This window comes from Oncorhynchus clarkii, chromosome 9 (genome assembly GCF_045791955.1).
Source record: "Oncorhynchus clarkii lewisi isolate Uvic-CL-2024 chromosome 9, UVic_Ocla_1.0, whole genome shotgun sequence".
Lineage (NCBI taxonomy): Eukaryota > Metazoa > Chordata > Actinopteri > Salmoniformes > Salmonidae > Oncorhynchus > Oncorhynchus clarkii.
In genome coordinates this window covers 47,596,481-47,621,529 of record NC_092155.1, presented here as the reverse complement: position 1 = coordinate 47,621,529, position 25,049 = coordinate 47,596,481, and the positions used below count along the sequence as shown (strand labels likewise).

Sequence of the window (25,049 nt, the reverse complement as noted above, 5' to 3'; positions counted from 1 at the left end):
GGTTCCATCAGTTTGTTTGTTTTGTAAATAGCCGGTGATAAAGCTACATAAAGATGCATCTACAAGGAGAACACCTGAAACTGATAACTAGCATGCACAGTGTCCACCAGGAAACAGACGTTACAATCCACCGACTCTCTACGTGTTTCTCTCGCTTCCCAGACTAAACTGCAGCAGGAGGCACAGACCCAGGAGGCCGAGTGGTGCACCAGGCTGGAGGAGGCAGGCAGGAGGGAGGAGGAGTGGCAGGATAAGGTGAAGGAGGTCTTGGAGGAGGAGAAGGAGCGCTACAGGGTCTGGGAGACCGAGTACAGGGAGCAGGTGCGGCAGCACGCACACACCATCGTGGCCCTGGAGCAGCGCTGTGTCCAGAGCAGACAGAGAGCCCAGGAGCTGGAGGAGGAGAGGGAAGCGCTGATTGGACAGCTGAGAGGTGAGGGGGGTCAAAGGAGTGGACTGTCTGGCCGTCTGGTTGGTATTGTTCTTCTAGGAGAACCGTAGAAGCCTGGGGGGAAAAATTGGCGTCTGGATACAGGGCATCTTTAACAACAAATAATTTTGCACCAAAAAATGTCTGAGTGAGGGAAATTCTGTAAATTAAGAGGACTCTATTTTGAAAGATGAGACGTTGAGGATTATAATAAATACCTTTTTATGTCCTTACAAGCAAGCCAAACATCTGTGAGTCCAAATGTGCACTTCACATTTCCATATCATAAAACTCATGTCAGATACAGTGTCAACGTTTATGATCACTATGTTTTGATGTACAGTTACAAGATGACATGGCCTCATACCCTGGGTTGTTCTGAACAGATTGAGCCTATTTTTGTGTATTGTAAAGAAAATGTGCCACTGAACACGAACAAATGCAATCATGAATCCTTTCTATGCGCACCAAAATGAAGATCTGTTTCTCTGAATTGCCCTGTGAAAGTCTAGCACTGTAAGATCGTATTTTATAACTTAGCTAGGGATGTTGACAACAGAAAAAGCTTGATGCCCACCTGACGCAGACTGAGATTTATAATGGTCTGTTTTAGGATTGTGTAAACAACAACAGTAATTGTGTGATGGCAGGGTTGTGTTCCAAATGAAACAACTACCAGTGTACTGATATTTCAGACTCTTCTATGAGTCATAAAAGTGCATTGAAATTGCTTGGGAACTGTGCTCACTTTGTAGAGGTGTGTGGGCACTTGGAGACGCCAGTTAGCCCTCTCACTCAAACCCATAGTAGTTTTTTTGTCTTACGTTGCACCTACCCCACATTTTCCAGAAATACTCGTATCATGTTACTGAATGTATCCAGAGTATTTTCAGATTTCGTTATCTACAAATGAGGCGTAAAGTGTAGTAAGTGTAAAAATGCACATAAAATCACCAGTGTAATGTTTGGATTCAGTCATGTGTCAGGTGAATTGTTGTGTCCTCACCTTTTCGTCTAATAATTTTCCCATAATCTCCAAACGGTTCCCTTTCAATTGCTACCATGGTTATGCATTTGCTTTTCATATTTCTTCTGAAAGAAACATTTCAATTTAGCCCTATCCATATATAGTGCCTTCAGAAAGTATTCACACCCTTTGACATTTCCACATTGTGTTGTGTTACAGCTGAGATTTTGTGTCACTGACCTACACTATACCCCATAATTTCAAAGTGGAATTATGTTTTTAGAAATGTTTAGAAATGAATAAAAATGTAAAGCTAATAAGTATTCAAACACTTTTGTTTTTGTTTTTGTTTTTGGCAAGTAAAAGCGTGCTTAACAAGTCACATTATAATTTACATGGACTCACTCTGTGTGCAATAATAGTGTTAAATAAGATTTTGTTTTAAATTATGCAGATATTGAATGTTCCTTTGAGCATGGTGAAGTTATTAATTACACTTTGGATGGTGTATCAATACACCCAGTCACTACAAAGATGCAGGCGTCCTTCCTAACTAAGTTGCCATAGAGGAAGGAAACTGCTCAGGGATTTCACCATGAGGCCAATGGTGACTTTAAAACAGTTACAGAGTTTAATGGCTGTGATAGGAGAAAACTGTTACTCCACAATTCTTAGCTAAATCACAGAGTGAAAAGAAGGAAGCCTGTACAGAATAAAAAATGTTCCAAAACATGCATCCTGTTTGCACGAAAGCACTAAAGTAAAACTGCAAAAAATGTGGCAAAGAAATTAACTTCATGTCCTGAATACAAAGTGTTATGTTTGAGGCAAATCCAATACAACACATCACTGAGTACCACTCTTCATATTTTCAAGCATGGTGGTGGCTGCATCATGTTATGGTTATGCTTGTCATCGGCCAGGACTAGGGAGTTTCAGGGGATAAAAGGAAACAGAGGAATAGAGCTAAACAACAGGCAAAATCCTATAGGAAACCTGGTTCCGTCTGCTTTCCCTCAGACACTGGGATACAAATTAATTTTTCAGTAGGACAATAACCTCAAACACAAGACCAAATATACACTGAATATACAAAGAATAAGGTGCAAATATTTTACAATCCAGGTGTGCAAAGCTCTTAGAGACTTACCCAGAAAGACTCACAGCTGTAATCACTACCAAACATGCTTCTACAAAGCATTGCAGGGAGGTGAATACTTATGTACATTTCTGTATTTCATTTTCTATCAATTTGCTACAATTTCTAAAAACATTTGTTCACTCTGTCATCATGGTTTATTGTGTGTAGATGGGTGAGAAAATAATACATTCAATACAATTTGAATTCAGGCTGTAACATAACAAAATGTGGAATAAGTCAAGTGGTATGAATACTTTCTGAAGGCACTGTTGGTCAGTTCCCACAAGTCTAAATTAAACAGCATTGGACACAGTAGTGTGCTTAATGCAAGGTAGTGCCATTTTATGTCACTAGATGACAGTCACGTGTAATGCAACACTAAAGGGCAATATTAGAAGCACATATTTTCCTCAATTAATGCATAGTTACACTTGGTGTTACTGGGTGCGAAATAAACTCAGTAACACTTTACCTATTCAAAATTCAATGCAAATAACGTTTATTTCCTGGGAGGGAGCTTCATGTGTGGTGACGAATTGGTACATACAAGACACACACAGTGGTGTGTATTCATGGATGCCAAGGGAAGCCAGGCTTCCCCAAATATTTGACCAGGATTTTTTTTTAAATAATAATTTCTCTTTTGTCTCTGTGTTTAATAATTTCCCTTCAATTAATGTATCTCACCGGAAAGCATCCAAGCGAGCGAAACAGTGCCCCTCTGTCTCTGTATGTGTAGACCATCTATCTGATTCTGTCTGGTCCAAAAGATCATTACATTGTTGCTGCCCGTAGCATTGAATGCAGGGGAAGCCAATGAGCATTTGGCCAATCAGCTTTGAGCTAAACTGAGTGAGCTCAAGTGTAAAGGGTCCTGGCACACCAAAAAAAGTGTCAATGTAAGCCAGTTTGGTTTGGCTTCACTCCTATCAAATCACATTGAGAGCCTGTGTCACTGACAGGAACAACTTGAATTGTTGCATCTCGTTGTGTTATTGTCCTCCATTGGCTAGCTAGCTAGCAAAAAAATAGCCCTTTCCTAAATTAAATGGATGGAGATAGAGATAGGGGTACTGGCCAATGATTATAACAGTGATTCTGATCCAGCCATTAATTCATACATTGTGCCCCTGGCCTGAGAGGATGGACGTTCAATATGTAGCTAGATGTACAGTAGAAGGCTAATGTTGCCCATGAAAGGAAGGATCGGATCCTTTTTTTCAATTTTCGCCTAAAATGACATACCCAAATCTAACTGCCTGTAGCTCAGGACCGGAAGCAAGGATATGCATATTCTTGATACCATTTGAAAGGAAACACTTTGAAGTTTGTGAAACTGTGAAATTAATGTAGGAGAATATAACACATTAGATCTGGTAAAAGATATTACAAAGAAAATACATGAGTTTTTTTCCCCATTTTTTTTTAAATCTTTGAAATGCAAGAGAAAGGCCAAAATGTTATATTCCAGGTTAGGCACAATTTAGATTTTGGCCACTAGATGGCAGCAGTGTATGTGCACAGTTTTAGACTGATTCAATGAACCACTGCATTTCTGTTCAAAATGTTGTATCAAGACTGCCCAAATGTGCTGAATTGGTTTATTAATACATTTTCACTCTCCTCAGACAATAGCATGGTATTATTTCACTGTAATAGTTACTGTAAATTGGACAGTGCAGTTAGATTAACAAGAATTGAAGCTTTCTGCCCATATCAGATATGTCTATGTCCTGGGAAATGTTCTTGTTACCTACAACCTCATGCTAATCACATTAGCCAACATTAGCTCAACCGTCCCACGGGGGGGAACCGATCCCGTAGAGGTTTAAGCTATTTTTAGCCAGGTAGCCTAGGACAACAAATAAGAGAAATAGACCGTTTCGTCAACATGAAAGAGAGGAGGAAGACATTGGTGAGTCAACATGTTTTTTCTACTTGCACGCACACAGACACACAGAAATCAGAACCATCGACAGCCACATCCTATTTAGTTTAAGTTGATTGGACTAAATTGTTTTGGTATCGTTCAGTTGCCACTGTACTAGAATAAGCATAGGTGATTTGATGACGTTGAAATATTGAAATTGAAATGGTGCTAGAATAGTGAATGCAGCTCCTGTTTTCTTTGCTACTCTCGGTAACACTCCGTGGTTCTAAATCAATAGTTGATTAGTGGTCCGAAAATGTCGTAAACATGAACTTGCTTGACTATGTTGTAGGTCATGTAACTGTTTGTTACATGCAATATGCTTTGTGGACTCCACCAGACAGAGGTTGCTCCCCGGTTTTTGGCGCAAAACTAGAAGTTGATCTCTTCAGTTTGTATGGGAGAGCTCTACACCTGTGTGTGTCAGGTCAAAAGCTATTTGTTCCCCCTTCTTCCTCCCTCTTTTTTTGTAAATGTCACTGAGGGGTCCTGGCTTGCTCCAATGACCTTCCCACTGATTCGTATTACCCTGTTCAGTAGGTTCAGGCTTGTGTTCCCTAGAGCACCAAACCACCCTACAACATTAAAAGCTATGATGGATTCTATAAAGAAGTTATAAAATGCTTGGAGGATTGATTGGTGTACATTAAACTTCCTCAATTTCTGTAGAAAGAACAGGCGTTGTTGAAATTTTGAGTGAATTTGTTCAGTGCTTCTTTTGGAGAAGAGCTCGTTGTTGATGATGATTCCTAGGTGTTTGTAGTCTTCCCCTTGTTTAATGATGGGTCCGTTAACCTCCAGCGCTGGGATGGTAGGTTGGTCTCTTCTAAAGTCAATGACCAGGTCTTTGGTTTTGGTTGCATTGAGGTCCATGTAGTTCTGGTTACACTACAGTGAAAACCTGTCGATTTCAGCCTGGAGGCGCCCCTCTGGATTGCCTGTCTATTATTACTGTGTCATCAAAGTGCTTAATGAACGTAATCTCTGGGTCCGAGCTCCTACAGTCGTCTGTGTACAGGGTGAATAGCACCGGCAAGATGACAGAGCCTTGTGGGGATCCTGTACATGTGGTTCTGGAAGGGCTGAAGTGAACATTGAATCTGACCAGCTGGTGTCTATTTTTCAGGAAGGATCCAGAGAATCTGATACTTAAATATTTACAGGGTGCAGATATAATGCTTTATAACTTGTTTTAATCATGTATGAGCCTTTATAATGTCTTCTAACTCTCCACAGCGTTGGAGGGGAATCTGGAGAGTAGTAGGCCTGTGATGAGTACCAGTCCCCTGGAGACACAGACTAAGCAGGCCTCAGAGGTAGCAGCCCTGGAGGGTAATATCACTTCACTCAGGTAAAGAGGGTTTTTTGGATTTTCTTTCAATTTATTAGATGGCCTCATTATTGATGAGACTAAATAGTGGAAACATTCCCCAATAGGCACAGACTATTACTGACATTTAACTAGAGGGACCTTACCACATTTTATAGTAAATTTGATGCAATACGTCAACAGTTTTGATTGTAAATCATAATGTATGCAACCTCCAAATATTTTAATGTAAGGCTATTCACCTTAGATGCCGTCTCTGTGTATTCACACCATGGTATTTCTTGCCATCTTGCACAAAGGAGTGACGTCATCACTCAGCAAACATCCCCATGCTCACGCTGTGCTTTCCTCATGAATAATTCATGAGGCCAGAAATATATGCGTGAGTCATGACTCATGCTTTTCTTATATAATGACTCTGATATATATGATCCTTATAGGGATCAGTCTGTGAAACTACCCTCTTGTCTCAAACCAAGCGGAGGATTACTTCTGAAGGCCCAGGCACTGATTCCTAAATGTAATCTGAGGTCTTCTTATCCCATCCCATGTGTGCCACTGCATTCCAGTTAAAGGAAAGCTTATGAGAGTCCCTGGTGTCCATTTCTGAACACACAGTATAGTACAGCTACAGTGCAGAATGTGTCTTTTAAATCTTAGATTAATGATCATGCAGACTTATTTTTTACAGCTAATTTAGGTGGTCATATTACCACAGTTATCTCTTTCAAATATGGTGATAGTATGCCTTATTTCAGTCTGTGTGTGTGTGTGTGTGTGTGTGTGTGTGTGTGTGTGTGTGTGTGTGTGTGTGTGTGTGTGTGTGTGTGTGTGTGTGTGTGTGTGTGTGTGTGTGTGTGTGTGTGTGTGTGTGTGGATGTGTTTAACTATACTTGTGGGGACCAGAAGTCCCCACAAGAATAGTAAACTAACAACATTTTGACCAACTGGGGACTTTTTATTAGTCCCCACAAGCCACAAGGTCAAATGCTATTTCTAGGGGTTTAGGGTTAAGGTTAGAATTAGTGTTAGGTTAAGGGTTAGGAACTAGGGTTAGTTTTATGGTTAGGGTTAGGAGCTAGGGTTAGGTTTTCAGGTTAGGGTTAGGCTACGGGTTAGGGTACAGGTTAGGTTTAGGGTTAGGGGTTAGGGACTGCGGGTGTGTGCGTGCGGGTGCATGTGTCTGTGGTGAAGCTGTGGAATTATGAGTAAGTGGATTAATCAGGCTAAAACATGGTCGAACATTCTACTGAGGAAGCCCCAGTTTGGGGTGGAAACGTGTGCAGATTTACTTTTTGTTCAACCATTCCATATTTCTAGTTTGTTAACTAAAATACCCTCCTCTTGTTTTCCTTGTTCTCATCTCTCCAGGGCAGACTTGGCCCAGTCTCAGCTGGAAACATGTAGCCAGGGTGACCTCATCGTGGCTTTGAGTCGTGACCTGGCTGCAGCCAATGCCAGGATAACAGACATGACAGGTGCAATCTCACATGTTGATCCATCCCTTCAGTATATTATGGTAGTATGTAAATGATACAATGATACAAAGAATATTGAAAGCAAGTGCTTCCACACAGGTGTGGTTCCTTAGTTAATTAAGCAATGAAGATCCCATCATGCTTAGAGTCATGTATAAAAATGCTGGGCCGGCCATTATATTGGCTACCGTGGCTATGCCCCCATAGAATGACAATGCCCCATCCACTGGGCACAAGTGTTCACAGAATGATTTGATGAGCATAAAAACAATGTAAACCAAATGCCATGGCTGCCTCAGTCACCAGATCTAAACCCAATTGAACACTTATGGGAGATTATGGAGCGGCCCCTGAGACATTATTTTTCACCGTCAACAAAATACCAAATTATGTTCTGTCTCATGGTGGCCCAACGCTCTATTAAGACACTTTATGTTGGTGTTTCCTTTATTTTGGCAGTTACCTGGACATGTCAGATCACATTCAGATCACATTAACATAGCAGTCTCGCATTTTGTGCGTGTGTGTGTGTGTGTGTGTGTGTGTGTGTGTGTGTGTGTGTGTGTGTGTGTGTGTGTGTGTGTGTGTGTGTGTGTGTGTGTGTGTGTGTGTGTGTGTGTGTGTGTGTGAATGCTTAACTGTGTATATTCTGCAGGGGAGCTCAGTGAGCAGCAGAAACTACAGTTGGAGCAGCTTAAGGCTCTGGTCGTCGATCAGAGGGTCCAACTGAGCACTCTCACTCAGAAGCTAATGCTGATGTCACAACTCGTGGAGCAGAAAGGGGAGGAGCTTGAGAAAGTGAGGGATGAATTGAGGTAGGTCTGAGGTAGGTGCGGGGGGGAGACATTTAAAGCTGAGGAGTGAGGTTACCAACCCCTATCGGTTACATTGGATTTGTAATGTGGAATCCTCAAATGTAATATCATATGTGTACAAATGTGAAGAACCAATACATTTAAACTCTCATGGTTTCTCTCCACGATATAATTAAATTTTAGCAAAAAATATATATTTACCTTGAAATGGCATAAGTACAAAGTAATGTAGTAGCTATATTAGGGTCATTAAGATAGCAAGCAGCCAGCCAGCATGTAGTGAAGGGCTGATGCATTGTGTCCTATCATATATTTTATGATTTGATTTGATCTAATGTGTTGTGTCCTACCAGGCTTTGTCAGGTGGACCTGGAGAAGAGTCTCAGGGCAGAGAGAGAGATGAAGGAACAGAGGACAAACCCAGAGCAGACCCAGCCTGTCCACTACTCTGTTGTCTCCTGCATACCACCACACACAAAGGCGAGTGGAATAACATAAAGGCCCATATTCACAAAGAGTCTCAGAGTAGGAGTGCTGATTTAGGATCAGCTTTGACTTTTAGATTATAATGAGTAAACCCAAGGGGGAACCTGATCCTTGTACTCCCTACTCTGAGACACTTTAGGAATACAGGGCCAGTGGTGTACACCTCTGGTCCTCGAGGGCCGCTGTGTCTCCTGGCTTTTGGTGAACTGGTTGATTTAGATTTAGACCAGGGACACCAGGTTTTTGTAGCCTGGTCCCAGATGTGTATGTGCTGTCTCATCGACTCATACGGTGGTTATCATGCCAGACAACAACCATAGGAGTTGACTATGCTATAAAGGACAAACATATCGGGGACCAGGCTAAGAGGATTGCACTCTTCAGCCGCATTGATCAACTGAAGGTATGAGAGGAATCAAATGAAGCACGAGGCACACAACAATATGGAAAAAATCTGCAGCATCATAGGTTCACCACACGTACACATGAATACGTTACTGAAAAAAAGAGGTCTGATATTTAGCTGTCTGGTTCAGTAAACGCTGGAGGGTGCCTCTGTTTCCTCAGAGAAAAGCCAGTTTGAACAGGTTCTGCTGATAATGATCTTGTGCTGTGGTGCCACGCCTCTAACTCAGTCCAATCAACACTCAGAGGAAGAGACCATCTCCTATTCCCCCTCTTATCAGAACACTGGAGAAGCAGGAGATACGTTATATGACATTGTGCATCACTATGTTTAATGGCATGTGCCTCCTCCTCCGGAGCATCCTGACAACACACTCGCATGTAAAGCAGCACCTTGTCGTAAACCATAACAACAGTACAGTACAACATGACACGACTCCTCTGTGTTCCCCAGGGCACTCATTTATCTCCTGTTTGTCTCTCTAAATGGAAAATAGAGGGCCTCAACAGCTTCGTACTGCCCAGTCATGATTTAGGCTTGTGTTTGTTACACAAACTGTATTTGTGTGTGTGTGTGTGTGTGTGTGTGTGTGTGCGTGTGTGTGTGTGTGTGTGTGTGTGTGTGTGCGTGCGTGCGTGCGTGCGTGCGTGCGTGTGTGTCACTCAATCACTCACTCACTTCTACAAAATAGCCATTCAGACTCTTGTTTTAGTACCCGTGTTATAGTCAATAGGCCCACTACAGTGTAGTGAGGATCGGGAACATTGCATTGTGTCAGTAGGTGATGCATTCGAACTAGCTGACTCACACAACAGACCACAATGACAGGCGTTGTATCCCTGAGTGTGTTTCATACGATCAGCCACAGATCTGCAGTCAAGGACACTTGGCTGGAAAGGAGCTCAAGTCAACATCTACCGAGTCATTGAACTCAATGAAGGTGCATTTCTATGTATTTTTGACAAGTTAATATAATTTCCTTCGATTTCACTCATAGCAACACAAAGAAATCACACATCATAGTCTAGTAACAGCTTGGATCTTTTCATAAAGCACAGCCAAAAAGAATCTCAACCTGCAAGATGCCAGCAGTCAAATGATTTGCGCATTAACAGAAGCGCCATTGTTTGATATGAGTCAAAAACACAAATCTGAAACCTTAATTGTAGAAAGGAATATTAGTGGATGTATAGCCATGATACCAGAGAATGGAGAATGAAATATAATAGATTAAAATATACATTTACATTTTTCTAAATGAATCCTTTGTTAGTGAGATGTGTTCGCGACCCGTGTATGAATCGCTTTATCTAAAAGCTAGTGATCAATTGTAACAGGGTGTAGATGTGTGTCATATCTTTGGGGTCATAGAAGGACACCTCCCTGACTACTGTCGTAGTCAATTCTAATCAAATTTTATTGGTCACATACACATGGTTAGCAGATGTTATTGCGAGTGTAGCGAAATGCTTGTGCTCTTACAATGGCAAGAAAAAGTATGTGAACCCTTTGGCATTTCCTGGACTTCTGCATGAATTGGTCATAAAATTTGATCTGATCATCTAATTCACAACAATAGACAAACAGTCTGCTTAAACTAATAACACACAAACAATTATATGTTTTCCTGTCTTTATTGAACACACCGTTTAGACATTCACAGTGCAGGGTGGAAAAAGTATGTGAACCCTTGGATTTAATAACTGGTTGACCCTTCTTTGGCAGCAGTAACCTCATCCAAACGTTTTCTGTAGTTGCGGATCAGACCTGCACGACGGTCAGGAGGAATTTTGGACCATTCCTCTTTACAAAACTGTTTCAGTTCAGCAATATTCTTGGGGTGTCTGGTGTGAACTGCTCTCTTGAGGTCATACCACAGCATCTCAATCAGGTTGAGGTCAGGTCTCTGACTGGGCCACTCCAGAAGGCGTATTTTCTACTGTTGAATCCATTCTGTATGTTTTTTGGGTCATTGTCCTGTTGCATCACCCAACTTCTGTTGAGCTTCAAATGGCGGACAGATAGCCTTACATTCTCCTGCAAAATGTCTTGATAAACTTGGGAATTCATTTTTCTGTCGATGATAGCAAGCTGTTCAGGCCCTAAGGCAGCAAAGCAGCTCCAAACCATGATGCTCCCTTCACCATACTTTACAGTTGGATGAGGTTTTGGTGTGCTGTGCTGTGCCTTTTTTTTCTACACACATAGTTTTGTGTGTTCCTTCCAAACTACTCATCTTTAGTTTCATCTGTCCACAGAATATTTTGCCAGTAGCGCTGTCGAACATCCAGATGCTCTTTTGCGAATTTCAGACATGCGGCAATGTTTTTTTTGGACAGCAGTGGCTTCTTCCATGTTGTCCTCCCATGAACACCATTCTTGTTTAGTGTTTTACGTATCATAGACTCTTCAACAGAGATTTTAGAATGTTCCAGAGATTTCTAAAAGTCTTTAGCTGATACTCTAGGATTCTTCTTAACCTCATTGAGCATTATGCACTGTGCTCTTGCAGTCATCTTTACAGGCACTCCTAGGGAGAGTAGCAACAGTGCTAAACTTTCTCCATTTATAGACATAGACATATTTGTCTTACCGTGGACTGGTGAGCAGCAAGGCTTTTAGAGATACTTTTGTAACCCTTTCCAGCTTTACGCATGTCAACAATTCTTAATCTTGGGTCTTATGAGATCTCTTTTGTTCGAGGCATGGTTCACATCAGGCAATGGTTCTTGTGAATAGCAAACTCAAATTTTGTGAGTGGTTTTTATAGGGCAGGGCAGCTCTAACCAACTTCTCCAATCTCATCTCAATGATTGTACTCCAGGTTAGCTGACTCCTGACTCCAATTAGCTTTTGGAGAAGTCATTAGCCTAGGGGTTCACATACTTTTTCCAACCTACACTGTGAATGTTTAAATTATATATTCAATATAGACAATCATTTGTGTTATTAGTTTGTCTGTTGTTGTGACTTAGATGAAGATCAGATCTAATTTTATGACCAATTTATGCAGAAATACAGATATTTCCTTAGGGTTCACATACTTTTTCTTGCCACTTTTGTTCCGACAGTGCAGCAATATCTAACAAGTAATATCTAGCAATTCCACAACAGATACCAAATACGCACAAATCTAAGTATAGGAATGGAATAAGAATATATAAATATAATATATGGATGAGTAATGACAGAGCGGCATCGGTTAAGATGCAATATATAGTATAGAATACAGTATATACATGAGTAATGCAAGATATGCAAACATTATTAAAGTGGCATTATTAAAGTCACTAGTGTTCCATTTATAAAAAATAGCCAGTGATTTCAAGTCTGTATGTGGACAGCAGCCCCTCTGTGCTAGTGATGGCTGTTGAACAGTCTGATGGCCTTGAGATATAAGTTGTTTGTCTGTCTCTCTGTACCAGCTTTGATGCACCTGTACTGACCTCGCCTTCTGGATGGTAGCAGGGTGAACAGGCTGTAGCTTGGGTGGTTGTTGTCCTTGATGATCTTTTTGGTCTTCCTGTGACATCTGGTGCTGTAGGTATCCTGGAGGTCAGGTAGTTTGCCCCCGGTGATGCGTTGTGCAGACCGCACTGTCCTTTGGAGAGCCCTGCGGTTGTGGGTGGTGCCGTACCAGGCGGTGATACAGCCCGACAGGATGCTCTCAATTGTGGATCTGTAAAAGTTTGTGAGGGTTTTAGGTGGAAAGGCAAATGTCTTCAGCCTCCTGAGGTTGAAGAGGCGCTGTTGCCTTCTTCACCACACGGTCTGTGTGGGTGGACCATTTCAGTTTGTCCGTGATGTGTATGCTAAGGAGCTTAAAACTTTCCACCTTCTCCACGCTGTCCCATTGATGTGGATAGGGGGGTGCTCCCTCTGTTGTTTCCTGAAGTCCACGATCATCTCCTTTGTTTTGTTGAGTGAGAGGTTATTTACCTGACACCACACTCCGAGAGCCCTCACCTCCTCCTTGGAGGCTGTCTCGTCATTGTTGGTAATCAAGCCTACTACTGTTGTGTTGTCTGCAAATTTGATGATGATTGAGTTGGAGGTGTGCATGGCCACACAGTCATGGGTGAACAGGGAGTACAGGAGGGGGCTGAGCACACACCCTTGTGGGGCCCCAGTGTTGAGGATCAGCGAAGTAGAGATGTTGTTTCCTACCTTCACCACCTGGGGTAGACCATCAGGAAGTCCAGGACGCTATTGCACAGTGTGGGGTTGAGACCCAGGGCCTCAAGCTTAATGATGAGCTTGAAGGGAACTATGGTGTTGAATGCTGAGCTGTAGTCAATGAACAGCATTCTTACATAGGTATTCCTCTTGTCCAGATGAGCTAGGGCAGTGTAGTGTGATGGCGATTGCATCATCTGTGGACCTATTGGGGCGGTAAGCAAATTGAAATGGGTCTAGGGTGACAGGTAAGCTGGAGGTGATATGATCCTTGACTAGTCTCTCAAAGCACTTCATGATGACAGAAGTGAGTGCTACGGGGAGATGGTCATTTAGTTCAGTTACCTTTGCATTCTTGGGTACAGGAACAATGGTGGCCACCTTGAAGCATGTGGGGATAATAGACTGGGATAGGTAGAGATTGAATATGTGTCCAGCTGCATTCTAAACCTTTGGGGTCTTCTTTTTAGTGTGAGAGGCTCAACTCGTCCTCCTACTTTGTACTTACCACTCTTCAGCATTATACACATACTCAATCATTTGGTGATGCATCCAGCTCTTCCTTCATGTCAATTGAATTTTTGGCTACAACCATAGTCCACTTAGTGTTGTCCCCCACCTCTACTTCTGAGTTGTGAAATCCTGAGCTGAACCTCTCAGAGGAAAAACTCTAGACCCTATCATGAGTTAAGAATATGATTCAAATGTCATTTTTTTCTCCCTTTGTGTCCAGGAAATGGCCACTGTCACTGCTCCTGGGGAGTATGCCAAGCAGGGGTCAAAGTCCAGAGGTTATCGACACAAGGAGGTGATTCAGCATCAGAGGGAGGCTTTGTCAGAGATGAGGGCCAGGATCGGAGCCTTGGAGCAAACATGGCCCCTGAGTAAGCAAAGTCAAAACTCTATGAATATAGAAAGAAAGCCTGCACACAGCATGTTTTGCTCCCATGTGATATAATTGAACACGGCAAAGGCTATTGCAGGATTAATTAGGGCAGGGACCAGGGGCCCTAAAACCCCATATCAGATTATCTCAGATAAATAAATAAAAATGTAAGTAGGGAAAATACTTTTAAATGTTTTCTTAAATATGCTGCTTTTGTGCTGTTCCCTATCTCTATGCCTTGGTCAATGTCATTGTACATTGTCTATATATTTTATTTAAATAACTTAGGAGACTATAAAACTTTGTGTCCTCCAAAGTGTTCCTCTTCTCTGATATTTGGGTAACTGTTTGTTCCCTCAGAGCGCTTCACCCAGCAGGGGGCACCTAAGAAACAAGCAGGGAGTGAGACGAGCAAACTCAGCACACCGAGGTCTGCAGTGGTAAGCACCTGACCCAGCCTGGTCTCATAGACTAACCGTAACATAGTAAACATAAATCCTGGAACTCAAATTAGTATGAAATGTTACGTTTGGTATGGTTACATAAGACAGATGGTTACTTTTTTTTTCCATTGCAAAATGTATTAAAAGTTCTTAATTAAATGCGCCCGATGAACACGTCCCAATACTCACTCTGCTGAGAAATTCATCTTAAAGCCTATGACTATGATTATCAACTTAGTATTGTGTAATGTCATATGTTACATGATCATTTCAATCTAGAGTGCCTGGCCACTCCATGGAGCATTGGGGGAGGAGACCCTGGAGCGCACAGCCAGACTGGACCTATCAGACGCCCTGGACCTCAGCGAGAGGACAGTGAGTGGAAGGATGCTCTCAGGGGTAGAGTGTGGGTGGCTATGACAGTGTTCTTCAATTCTAACCCAAGAGAGCTACAGGGTGTGCAGATATTTGTCCTAGCCCAGCACCTACTTGATTCAACTAATCATTAATTACTCCTCTCATTCTGTCTTTGTCTCTCTCTCTATTTCTCTCTCTCTCTCTATTTCTCTATTTGTATCTCTGTCTCTCTCTATTTGTCTCTCTCTCTCTCTCTATTTCTCTATTTCTCTATTTCTCTCTATTTCTCTCTCTCTCTCTCTCTCTCTCTCATTTGTCTCTCTCTATTTGTCTCTCTCTCTCATTTGTCTCTCTCTATTTGTCTCTCTCTCTATTTGTCTCTCTCTCTCTCTCTATTTGTCTCTCTCTCTCTATTTGTGTCTCTCTCTCTCTCTATTTGTGTCTCTCTCTATTTGTCTCTCTCTCTCTATTTGTCTCTCTCTCTCTCTCTATTTGTCTCTCTATTTGTCTCTCTCTCTCTCCCTCTCTCTCTCTCCCTCTCTCTCTCTCTCTCTCAGTACCTGGATCTGGCACGGGCGCTGTGCGAGGCTCTGGAGTTGAGCGAGGGCCAGCTGCAGGGGTGTGTGTCCCTGCAGCACCTGCCCCAGGAGGAGAGGGCCAGTCTGGCTTCTTTGCGTCACGCAGACCTGGAGCTGCTCCGGAGCTGCATGGCCCTACAGCACAGCCAGGCCCAGCGGAGTGAAACCCTACTGCAGCAGCAGCATAGAGAAATGACTACTCTCAGGTAGGGAAGTAAAAGAAGGGAATACAGGGCCATGAACTAGATCCCTTAACTCAATAGTGAATTTTCATGAAATTACTATAAATATGCCTGTCACGCCCTGACCATAGAGAGCCTTTTATTCTCTTTGTTGGTTAGGTCAGGGTGTGACTAGGGTGGGTTATCTAGGTTATTGTATGTCTATGTTGGCTTGGTATGGTTCCCAATCAGAGGCAGCTGTTTATCGTTGTCTCTGATTGGGGATCATATTTTACCAAATATAACTTGGAATTGCTAGCACCACACTCTTACCAACCAATCACCCGCTAGCTGCCTACCGTAGGAGCAACACAAGAGTCAACTATTTATTTGACCTACTTTTATTGGTTGGTGTTTACGTAATGTGTCAACACATTTGATTGATGAGTAGAAAACCCACCTGCCTCAAGTGACTTGAAACAGGATTGTAGTTAGGTTGATTTGATCATTGATACGTGTCTATTACATCTGTCCTCCCCCTCTGCTTCCCTCCCCTCCCCCGCCCAGGGAGAGCCAGGCGGCGGGCCAGCAACTCCAGTCCAGGCTGGATATGCTGAGGACCGAGCTGGAGACGGAGAGCCAAGAGAGCTGCCTGCTCCGCGAGGCCTTGCGCCACACCCAGAGTCGTCTGGAACATGAGATAGACCTAAACACCAGGGCCGTAAAGAGCCGTAAGGTATAGAAAGTCGTAGAGCGGAGTGAAACACTCAACGAACCCAGAGGCCTATTTGTTTTGTAACACATATTCACCTTGATGTACAATAGGCTGGACCAGGAGATCGGCCTTAACACCAGGGCCGTAAAGAGCCGTAAGGTATAGAAAGGAGCCTGGTAGAACGGAGTTCAACAGTCCAACCCATGGGGTGATTTGCTTTGTAACACCTAAAATGTATCTAGTCCAGCTAGTTAAACTTTGCTGGGTACCTGACTGTTTCTGCTTCATCAATGTTACTACTTCCAGGTATGCATGGGTAGGTAGTATTTGGAAAACAACAGCTGTGGTAAAATTCTTACAGACGGTGCCATTGAATCCCAGTCATGGTATGGTAGGAATTGTGTAATTTACCTGGGGCCAGTATTAACATTACAGACACAAGAACCTCATACTTTTGTTCCAGGTCATTTGCCCACCCTCAGACAAGCTATGCTGAGTCCATTGAAAATGGACGTGACTAGTCGATTGTCCACTAAGCAAGTCCACACACACGACACAGACAGACAGACAGACAGACAGACAGACAGACAGACAGACAGACAGACAGACAGACAGACAGACAGACCCTTCCTCAGGCTTTGTTGTGCTGTTCAAGCATGTATGGATTGATCAAAAATCAAGTAAGTGCTTAAGTAAGGTAAATTTCCTCCATCTACGGTAATATCAAGTAGATAGATAACTAACTTGGAACAATCTTAGGAAATGCTGATGGAGTCTCATTGGGATGCAGAATGGCAATTGACCATAGGGCTGAACCTATAACCTAAGGCTCATTATTACATACAGTATGAGTCAATAGCATCTACAGTACCAGTGTTCATACAAGCATATACAGTGCATTCGGAAAATATTCAGACCCCTTGACTTTTTCCACATTTTCTTACATTACAGTCTTATTCTAAAATGTATTAAATCATTTTTCCCATTATCAATCTAGACACAATACCCCATAATGACTTGGTGGTTCCAAACTTCTTCCATGTAAGAATGATGGAGGCCACTGTGTTCTTGGGGACCTTCAATGCTGCATAAAAATTGTGCCTCGACACAATCCTGTCTCTGAGCTCTACGGACAATTCATTCGACCTCATGGCTTGGTGTTTACTCTGACATGCACTGTCAGCTGTGGGACCTTATATAGACAGGTGTGTGCCTTTCCAAATCATGTCCAATCAATTGAATTTACCACAGGTGGACTCCAGTCAAGTCGTTGAAACATCTCAAGTATGATCAATGGAAATATGATCCATCTGAGCTCAATTTTGAGTCTCATAGCAAAGGAATAAATTCTAAAAACCTGTTTTTGCTTTGTTCATTATGGGGTATTGTGTGTAGATTGCTGAGAAATCCATTTTGGAGTAAGGCTGTAACGTAACAAAATGTGGGAAAAGTCCAGGCATCTAAATGCTTTCCGAAGGCGCTTATAGAATATGTAACACAGCCATCCTCTTAAGGATTTGACCCTTTTTTCCCCATTTTCGCCTAAAATTACATTCCCAAAGCTAACTGCCTGTAGCTCAGGACCTGAACCAAGGATATGCATATTCGTGATACCATTTGAAAGGAAACACTTTGATGTTTGTGGAAATGTGAATTAATGTTGGAGAATATAACACATATCTGGTAAAAGAAAATACAAATAAGAAACATGTGTTTTTTACATCTTTGAAATGGAAGAGGGAGGACAAATGTAATATTCCAGATTTGGCGCAATTTCGATTTTGGCCACTAGCAGTGTATGTGCAAAGTGTTAGACTGATTAAATGAACCATTGCATTTCTGTTCAAAATGTTGTATCAAGACTGCCCAAATGTGCCTAGTTAGTTTATTAATACATTTTCAAGTTCATAACTGTGCACTCTCCTCAAACAATAGCATGGTATTTTTTCACTGTAATAGCTACTGTAAATTGGTCAGGTGCAGTTAGATTAACAAGAATTTAAGCTTTCTGCACATATCAGATATGTCTATGTCCTGGGAAATGTTGTTATTACTTACAACCTCGTGCTAATCACATTAACCTACGTTAGCTCAACCATCCCGCGTGGGGGGGGGCATCGATCCTGTAGGGGATATATAGTAGCCCAAAATGGTATTCTATGCAACAGCAATTATGTGTCAAATGACAGTTTGGGCCATGTCTTAGGGTAGGGTAGGGTGTCATAACTTGACACTTTAAAAAGGCTTTATACCCTGTGTATGAGTAGTATGGGACATGGCCTAATCCAGTGTGATTGTGAACTGACGTTTAAAACAGCCATTTTATTCAACAGCAGATACTGTGTGTGCCAAAAGGCAATATGCTTTTACAGTGAATTTTAGAGTGACCAAACTTTTATTTTCCACAGTCATGTTAACAAAACTACCTTGATTCCAGTCATCATAGTGGCCATTCTCTGGTTGTTTGTAGCATAGTGCCATTCATGTAAATTGACTGTAAGTTAACAGATCAGTAATTGAAAGGTATACTGTGGCCCCCGGGCCCCTCTGTCTCACTATGTGTTTAAGCTTAATATCTCATATCCATGATTAAGATGGACTCAGCTTAATGTGTCATTATGAATCAGGGTGAGGATTGGTATCAGCAGCATGTTTTCAGCATAATATAGCAAGTATTCAGCATAACCTTAATTAAGCGTAAAACGCTTCATATTAATAGCACTATTTTTATGGCAAGATCTGATGTGAAAAGATCTGATCTGGTTGATCAAAATACCAATTAGTGGAAAAAAGATCAGAGTTGGGCTGCCTGTCTAAACGCAGCCTTTGTTTGCTTTCCTCCATTTTCACCCTCCCCTGTCTTCTCCTCTATTCCCTCATTCCTTCTTAACCTCCCTCCCTCCTTTCTCCCTCTCAAACCCCTCTCTTCCCTCCCTCTCATCTCTCCTCCCCTCTGTCTCATACCTCCCTTTCTTCTCTCTCTTCCCTCCACAGGCAGTGAGTGTGGAGAAAGTCCAGAGGAGGAGTGGGAAGACAGCCTCTCACAGCTGTGTCCGTACTGAGGCCGGCGACAAGGTGAGCCAGAGCCACAGCTGGATAGACAAACAGACACCCGATTCCTCTGCTGCTCGTATCAACTGGTTTCTTTTTATTCCATTTTTTAATTTGACAGTATGTACACAATACAGAAAGACACGTTTGCATTGTGGAACTTTGTGAAAACCCATTAGATGATACCCATTGGTGTTATAAAACAGCTGTATCCTGGGCTCCTATCCTTCTCCTGGCAGATACTGTTCCACCCAGCATACTTTCCCTCACTCTACACGCAGTGATGTCACTGTTTTAGTCCACAAACCATTAACATCCTAGATTTACAATTTACTAGCGTAAGTTGCTTGTCTGCTTGGTTCTGTTCCAAGGAAGTGGCTTCCAGATGAACTTTGTGATATTTAATGAATGATTATTTAACATAGTATAGTCCTCCTATATCAAATCAAATCAAATCAAATCTAATTTTATTTGTCACATACACATGGTTAGCAGATGTTAATGCGAGTGTAGCGAAATGCTTGTGCTTCTAGTTCCGACAATGCAGTAATAACCAACAAGTAATCTAACTAACAATTCCAAAACTACTGTCTTGTACACAGTGTGAGGGGATAAAGAATATGTACATAAGGATATATGAATGAGTGATGGTACAGAGCAGCATAGGCAGATACAGTAGATGGTATCGAGTACAGTATATACATATGAGATGAGTATGTAAACAAAGTGGCATAGTTAAAGTGGCTAGTGATACATGTATTACATAAGGATACAGTCGATGATATAGAGTACAGTATATACGTATGCATATGAGATGAATAATGTAGGGTAAGTAACATTATATAAGGTAGCATTGTTTAAAGTGGCTAGTGATATATTTACATCATTTCCCATCAATTCCCATTATTAAAGTGGCTGGAGTTGAGTCAGTGTCAGTGTGTTGGCAGCAGCCACTCAATGTTAGTGGTGGCTGTTTAACAGTCTGATAGCCTTGAGATAGAAGCTGTTTTTCAGTCTCTCGGTCCCAGCTTTGATGCACCTGTACTGACCTCGCCTTCTGGATGATAGCGGGGTGAACAGGCAGTGGCTCGGGTGGTTGGTGTCCTTGATGATCTTTATGGCCTTCCTGTGACATCGGGTGGTGTAGGTGTCCTGGAGGGCAGGTAGTTTGCCCCCGGTGATGCGTTGTGCAGACCTCACTACCCTCTGGAGAGCCTTACGGTTGAGGGCGGAGCAGTTGCCGTACCAGGCGGTGATACAGCCCGCCAGGATGCTCTCGATTGTGCATCTGTAGAAGTTTGTGAGTGCTTTTGGTGACAAGCCGAATTTCTTCAGCCTCCTGAGGTTGAAGAGGCGCTGCTGCGCCTTCTTCACAATGCTGTCTGTGTGAGTGGAACAATTCAGTTTGTCTGTGATGTGTATGCCGAGGAACTTAAAACTTGCTACCCTCTCCACTACTGTTCCATCGATGTGGATAGGGGGGTGTTCCCTCTGCTGTTTCCTGAAGTCCACAATCATCTCCTTAGTTTTGTTGACGTTGAGTGTGAGGTTATTTTCCTGACACCACACTCCGAGGGCCCTCACCTCCTCCCTGTAGGCCGTCTCGTCGTTGTTGGTAATCAAGCCTACCACTGTTGTGTCGTCCGCAAACTTGATGATTGAGTTGGAGGCGTGCGTGGCCACGCAGTCGTGGGTGAACAGGGAGTACAGGAGAGGGCTCAGAACGCACCCTTGTGGGGCCCCAGTGTTGAGGATCAGCGGGGAGGAGATGTTGTTGCCTACCCTCACCACCTGGGGGCGGCCCGTCAGGAAGTCCAGTACCCAGTTGCACAGGGCGGGGTCGAGACCCAGGGTCTCGAGCTTGATGACGAGCTTGGAGGGTACTATGGTGTTGAATGCCGAGCTGTAGTCAATGAACAGCATTCTCACATAGGTATTCCTCTTGTCCAGATGGGTTAGGGCAGTGTGCAGTGTGGTTGAGATTGCATCGTCTGTGGACCTATTTGGGCGGTAAGCAAATTGGAGTGGGTCTAGGGTGTCAGGTAGGGTGGAGGTGATATGGTCCTTGACTAGTCTCTCAAAGCACTTCATGATGACGGAAGTGAGTGCTACGGGGCGGTAGTCGTTTAGCTCAGTTACCTTAGCTTTCTTGGGAACAGGAACAATGGTGGCCCTCTTGAAGCATGTGGGAACAGCAGACTGGTATAGGGATTGATTGAATATGTCCGTAAACACACCGGCCAGCTGGTCTGCGCATGCTCTGAGGGCGCGGCTGGGGATGCCGTCTGGGCCTGCAGCCTTGCGAGGGTTAACACGTTTAAATGTCTTACTCACCTCGGCTGCAGTGAAGGAGAGACCACAAGTTTTCGTTGCAGGCCGTGTCAGTGGCACTGTATTGTCCTCAAAGCGGGCAAAAAAGTTATTTCGTCTGCCTGGGAGCAGGACATCCTGGTCCGTGACTGGGCTGGATTTCTTCCTGTAGTCCGTGATTGACTGTAGACCCTGCCACATGCCTCTTGTGTCTGAGCCGTTGAATTGAGATTCTACTTTGTCTCTGTACTGACGCTTAGCTTGTTTGATAGCCTTGCGGAGGGAATAGCTGCACTGTTTGTATTCGGTCATGTTACCAGACACCTTGCCCTGATTAAAAGCAGTGGTTCGCGCTTTCAGTTTCACACGAATGCTGCCATCAATCCACGGTTTCTGGTTAGGGAATGTTTTAATCGTTGCTATGGGAACGACATCTTCAACGCACGTTCTAATGAACTCGCACACCGAATCAGCGTATTCGTCAATGTTGTTGTCTGACGCAATACGAAACATGTCCCAGTCCACGTGATGGAAGCAGTCTTGGAGTGTGGAGTCAGCTTGGTCGGACCAGCGTTGGACAGACCTCAGCGTGGGAGCCTCTTGTTTTAGTTTCTGTCTGTAGGCAGGGATCAACAGAATGGAGTCGTGGTCAGCTTTTCCGAAAGCTTTTCCTATATTGTCTCTCCTCTCCAGTCCTACCAACAACAACAAAAAATTGGTGGTTCTGACTTGCCGCTACTCCACACAAAAATCACAGTTTGTTGTTTGAAGTAAACATACCCATCTAACTGTACCTCCAATAGGCTATCTCTTTTCATGATCCTCATTACCTCAACCACTGGCTGCGTGAGTCTGTCTACCACACTAGCATAATCTAAAGATCAATAGAAATGTCACTGTCACCTATTAATAATTCACATGCACACAGAGGTGTAACACACACCCCCGCAGCCCCCGTTATCAGCTTTAAAACTGCAACATTTTCTCTCAGCCTGAGGGCAAAATGTATAGAATATCAATAAATTATCTTTAAAACTGCTACATTTTCTCTCAGCCTCATGGCAAAATGTATAGAATAGCAGGAGATTAGCTACAAAACTGCACATTTTTCTCTCTGCTTGCGTGTTACTGCACGCCCGCACACACATAACACACACACACAAACACACACTACCATTGCAGCCCCCAGAAGTGTTAATTATAGCGGCTAATGCTAATAAGGAGGGAGGCTAGTTCAGAGTATCTGATATGGTTGGATTGGAGAAATCAGTAGGGTGGAAACCATACCTTCACTTATCCAGTCAGATGAATGGTTACCTCAAGGAAGAGGGGAACGGAGGCTACATTTTGAAGATATTCCAACAGGGCCACTGTCTTCCTCTGCCAAAAACACATTTCCATGGACTGTATAGAAAATGTATAATTAAGTACTCTTCTTCTGAACAGGCGACAGCGAAGACATCCAGCCTGCTGGAGAGACTGAAGAAGAGGGAGTACGAGGTGGAGACCCTGAAGAGGCAGCTGGGGAAGAAGGAGTTTGGCAAGATGGCCTCCAAGCTGGAGCTGGCCATTGTACAGCAGCAGCCTCAACAGGCCCCACCACTGACAGAGCCCTCCTAATGTACTGTAATCCTGCCCTACACTGGAGTGACTGGACACCAGGGGCAAGGAGACCGGCTCAAGTGTCCTTTTGACTTGAACAGCGGAGGACACTCATTACTACGAGACTAGTGAACACTGCAAGTGTGCGTCACACCATAGAATTAGAAATATAGCACAGCAGGTCTACTAGAACTCACCTTCCCATTCAAGTCAGCGTCAGTCTATTTCATTGCTTCACGCGTACTATACCGCTGCTTCTGGCCATGAGGAAGTTTCTGCTGGTGGCTGTATACTACCACACATCAGAGCCATTTGTTCTATATACTGTATAGCTCTGCACCACATCGTAATGAGTGAATGCCCCTATAGAGATGATGGAATAGTCAATGCATGAGCATGTGGGTGCTAATGATGTGTGTTTCAAAGGCAGCTTTTCTCAGCTTCCCTCTGAGCTTTGAATGTAAAAAGTCTGTCGGGCTATATCTGCCACAGCTATATTATTTTAGCCGAAACACTTCACCGCTCTTGTTCATCCATTCACCACGGAAAATGAGGCCGTCTTTATGCACAACAATACAAATGCGTTCTTCTGCAGACATTTCTGCCGATACAGTATAATATTTTGGTTGACACGTCATTGCAATATCTCAGCAATAAAAAAAAAATGGCCAAGGCGTCCATTTGAGCGGCTATTTCGGGAGTGTGAGTGCTACACTAATGACTGGAATATGCCCCTGAACCGCAGATACAAAGAAAAAAGGAGTCTGTTATTCCTCCTATCTGCAGTAGACCTCCTCCCCCACTCCCGCCCTCCTCGCTATGCCTCGAGGTTGTTGTGGTCCGTTATCGCAGTGGGCAGAGAGAAAAGCTGATTCATTTATTCATCATCAGAGCCTTTTCTTGCTCACAGCAGCACACACCGTCACAGTCACGTGAGCATAGGATGAGAGAGAGTGGTTTGTGTGTATAGGTGCGTATGTGTATGTGGGAAGGTGCGAAAGGGTCAAGCGTGAGCGAGCATGCGCATCAGTGTGTTGTTTTGAGTGCGTGTTTGTGACGTGTGGCAGTGTTCATGACGTGTGTGAGTGTGTAGGCCTATGTGTGAGTCTGTCTCGGTTTGTGCATGTGATTGTGTGCATGTGCAAAATCTATTATTCAGGATATTAATCCTCCATTGTTCTACATAAAGCAGATGCCACAGATAATAGTGGTTTGGTTTGACTCAATTCCCATAAGGCAAGGTTCCCAAACTGGCAGCCTACCAAGTGATTTTATTTGTCCCCCCAAGTTTTCTCAGCAATAAAAATAAAAAAGGTTTTATAATTATTATTATTAATTTAATTTAATTGTTAGACATTTAAGACTGTAAAAACACCAGCAAATCAGCTCAAAGTCATTTTAATTTTGGAAATCTGTTCCAAAGTAATCTCACGCATAATGGAGAAATATATGTGATCGTATACAAATATAGGTTTGAAATTATTATGCTTTTGTTAAATATGATATCTGTTTGGGGTTTTTTGCAATCAATTTGCAGTCTACAAATAATTTCTATTATTATTTCAAATTATTATGTTCCGGGCCCCTGACCGTCTGCTCGAGAAAATATTGTCCCGCAGCTGAATCTAGTTGATGATCCCTGTCGTAAGAGATAATGAGGGCTACTCCTAAAAAAGCTTCTTGTCTTCCTCACTCACTGACCCAGATTTGGTATTTTAGTGCATACAAGCAGATGGTACAATTTTTTGATGGTACAATGTTTCTTTGTTGCCTCCAGGCAAAAGGCT

General features: G+C 43.0%; 1 protein-coding gene across 1 annotated transcript in view; it reads left to right on the top strand.

Moving 5' to 3' along the window:
- LOC139417557 (forkhead-associated domain-containing protein 1-like) overlaps positions 1 to 23,798 on the top strand; it is a 35,914-nt gene extending 12,116 nt beyond the window's left edge. The window contains exons 17-26 of the mRNA XM_071166798.1: positions 163 to 433; positions 5,705 to 5,819; positions 7,170 to 7,276; positions 7,932 to 8,091; positions 8,445 to 8,571; positions 14,768 to 14,863; positions 15,403 to 15,629; positions 16,152 to 16,320; positions 19,294 to 19,374; positions 23,107 to 23,798. Of these exons, the coding sequence (XP_071022899.1) occupies positions 163 to 433; positions 5,705 to 5,819; positions 7,170 to 7,276; positions 7,932 to 8,091; positions 8,445 to 8,571; positions 14,768 to 14,863; positions 15,403 to 15,629; positions 16,152 to 16,320; positions 19,294 to 19,374; positions 23,107 to 23,280 (1,527 nt within the window). The 3' untranslated portion in view covers positions 23,281 to 23,798. The remainder of the gene's footprint in view (positions 1 to 162; positions 434 to 5,704; positions 5,820 to 7,169; positions 7,277 to 7,931; positions 8,092 to 8,444; positions 8,572 to 14,767; positions 14,864 to 15,402; positions 15,630 to 16,151; positions 16,321 to 19,293; positions 19,375 to 23,106) is intronic.
- The last annotated feature ends 1,251 nt before the right edge of the window (positions 23,799 to 25,049 follow it).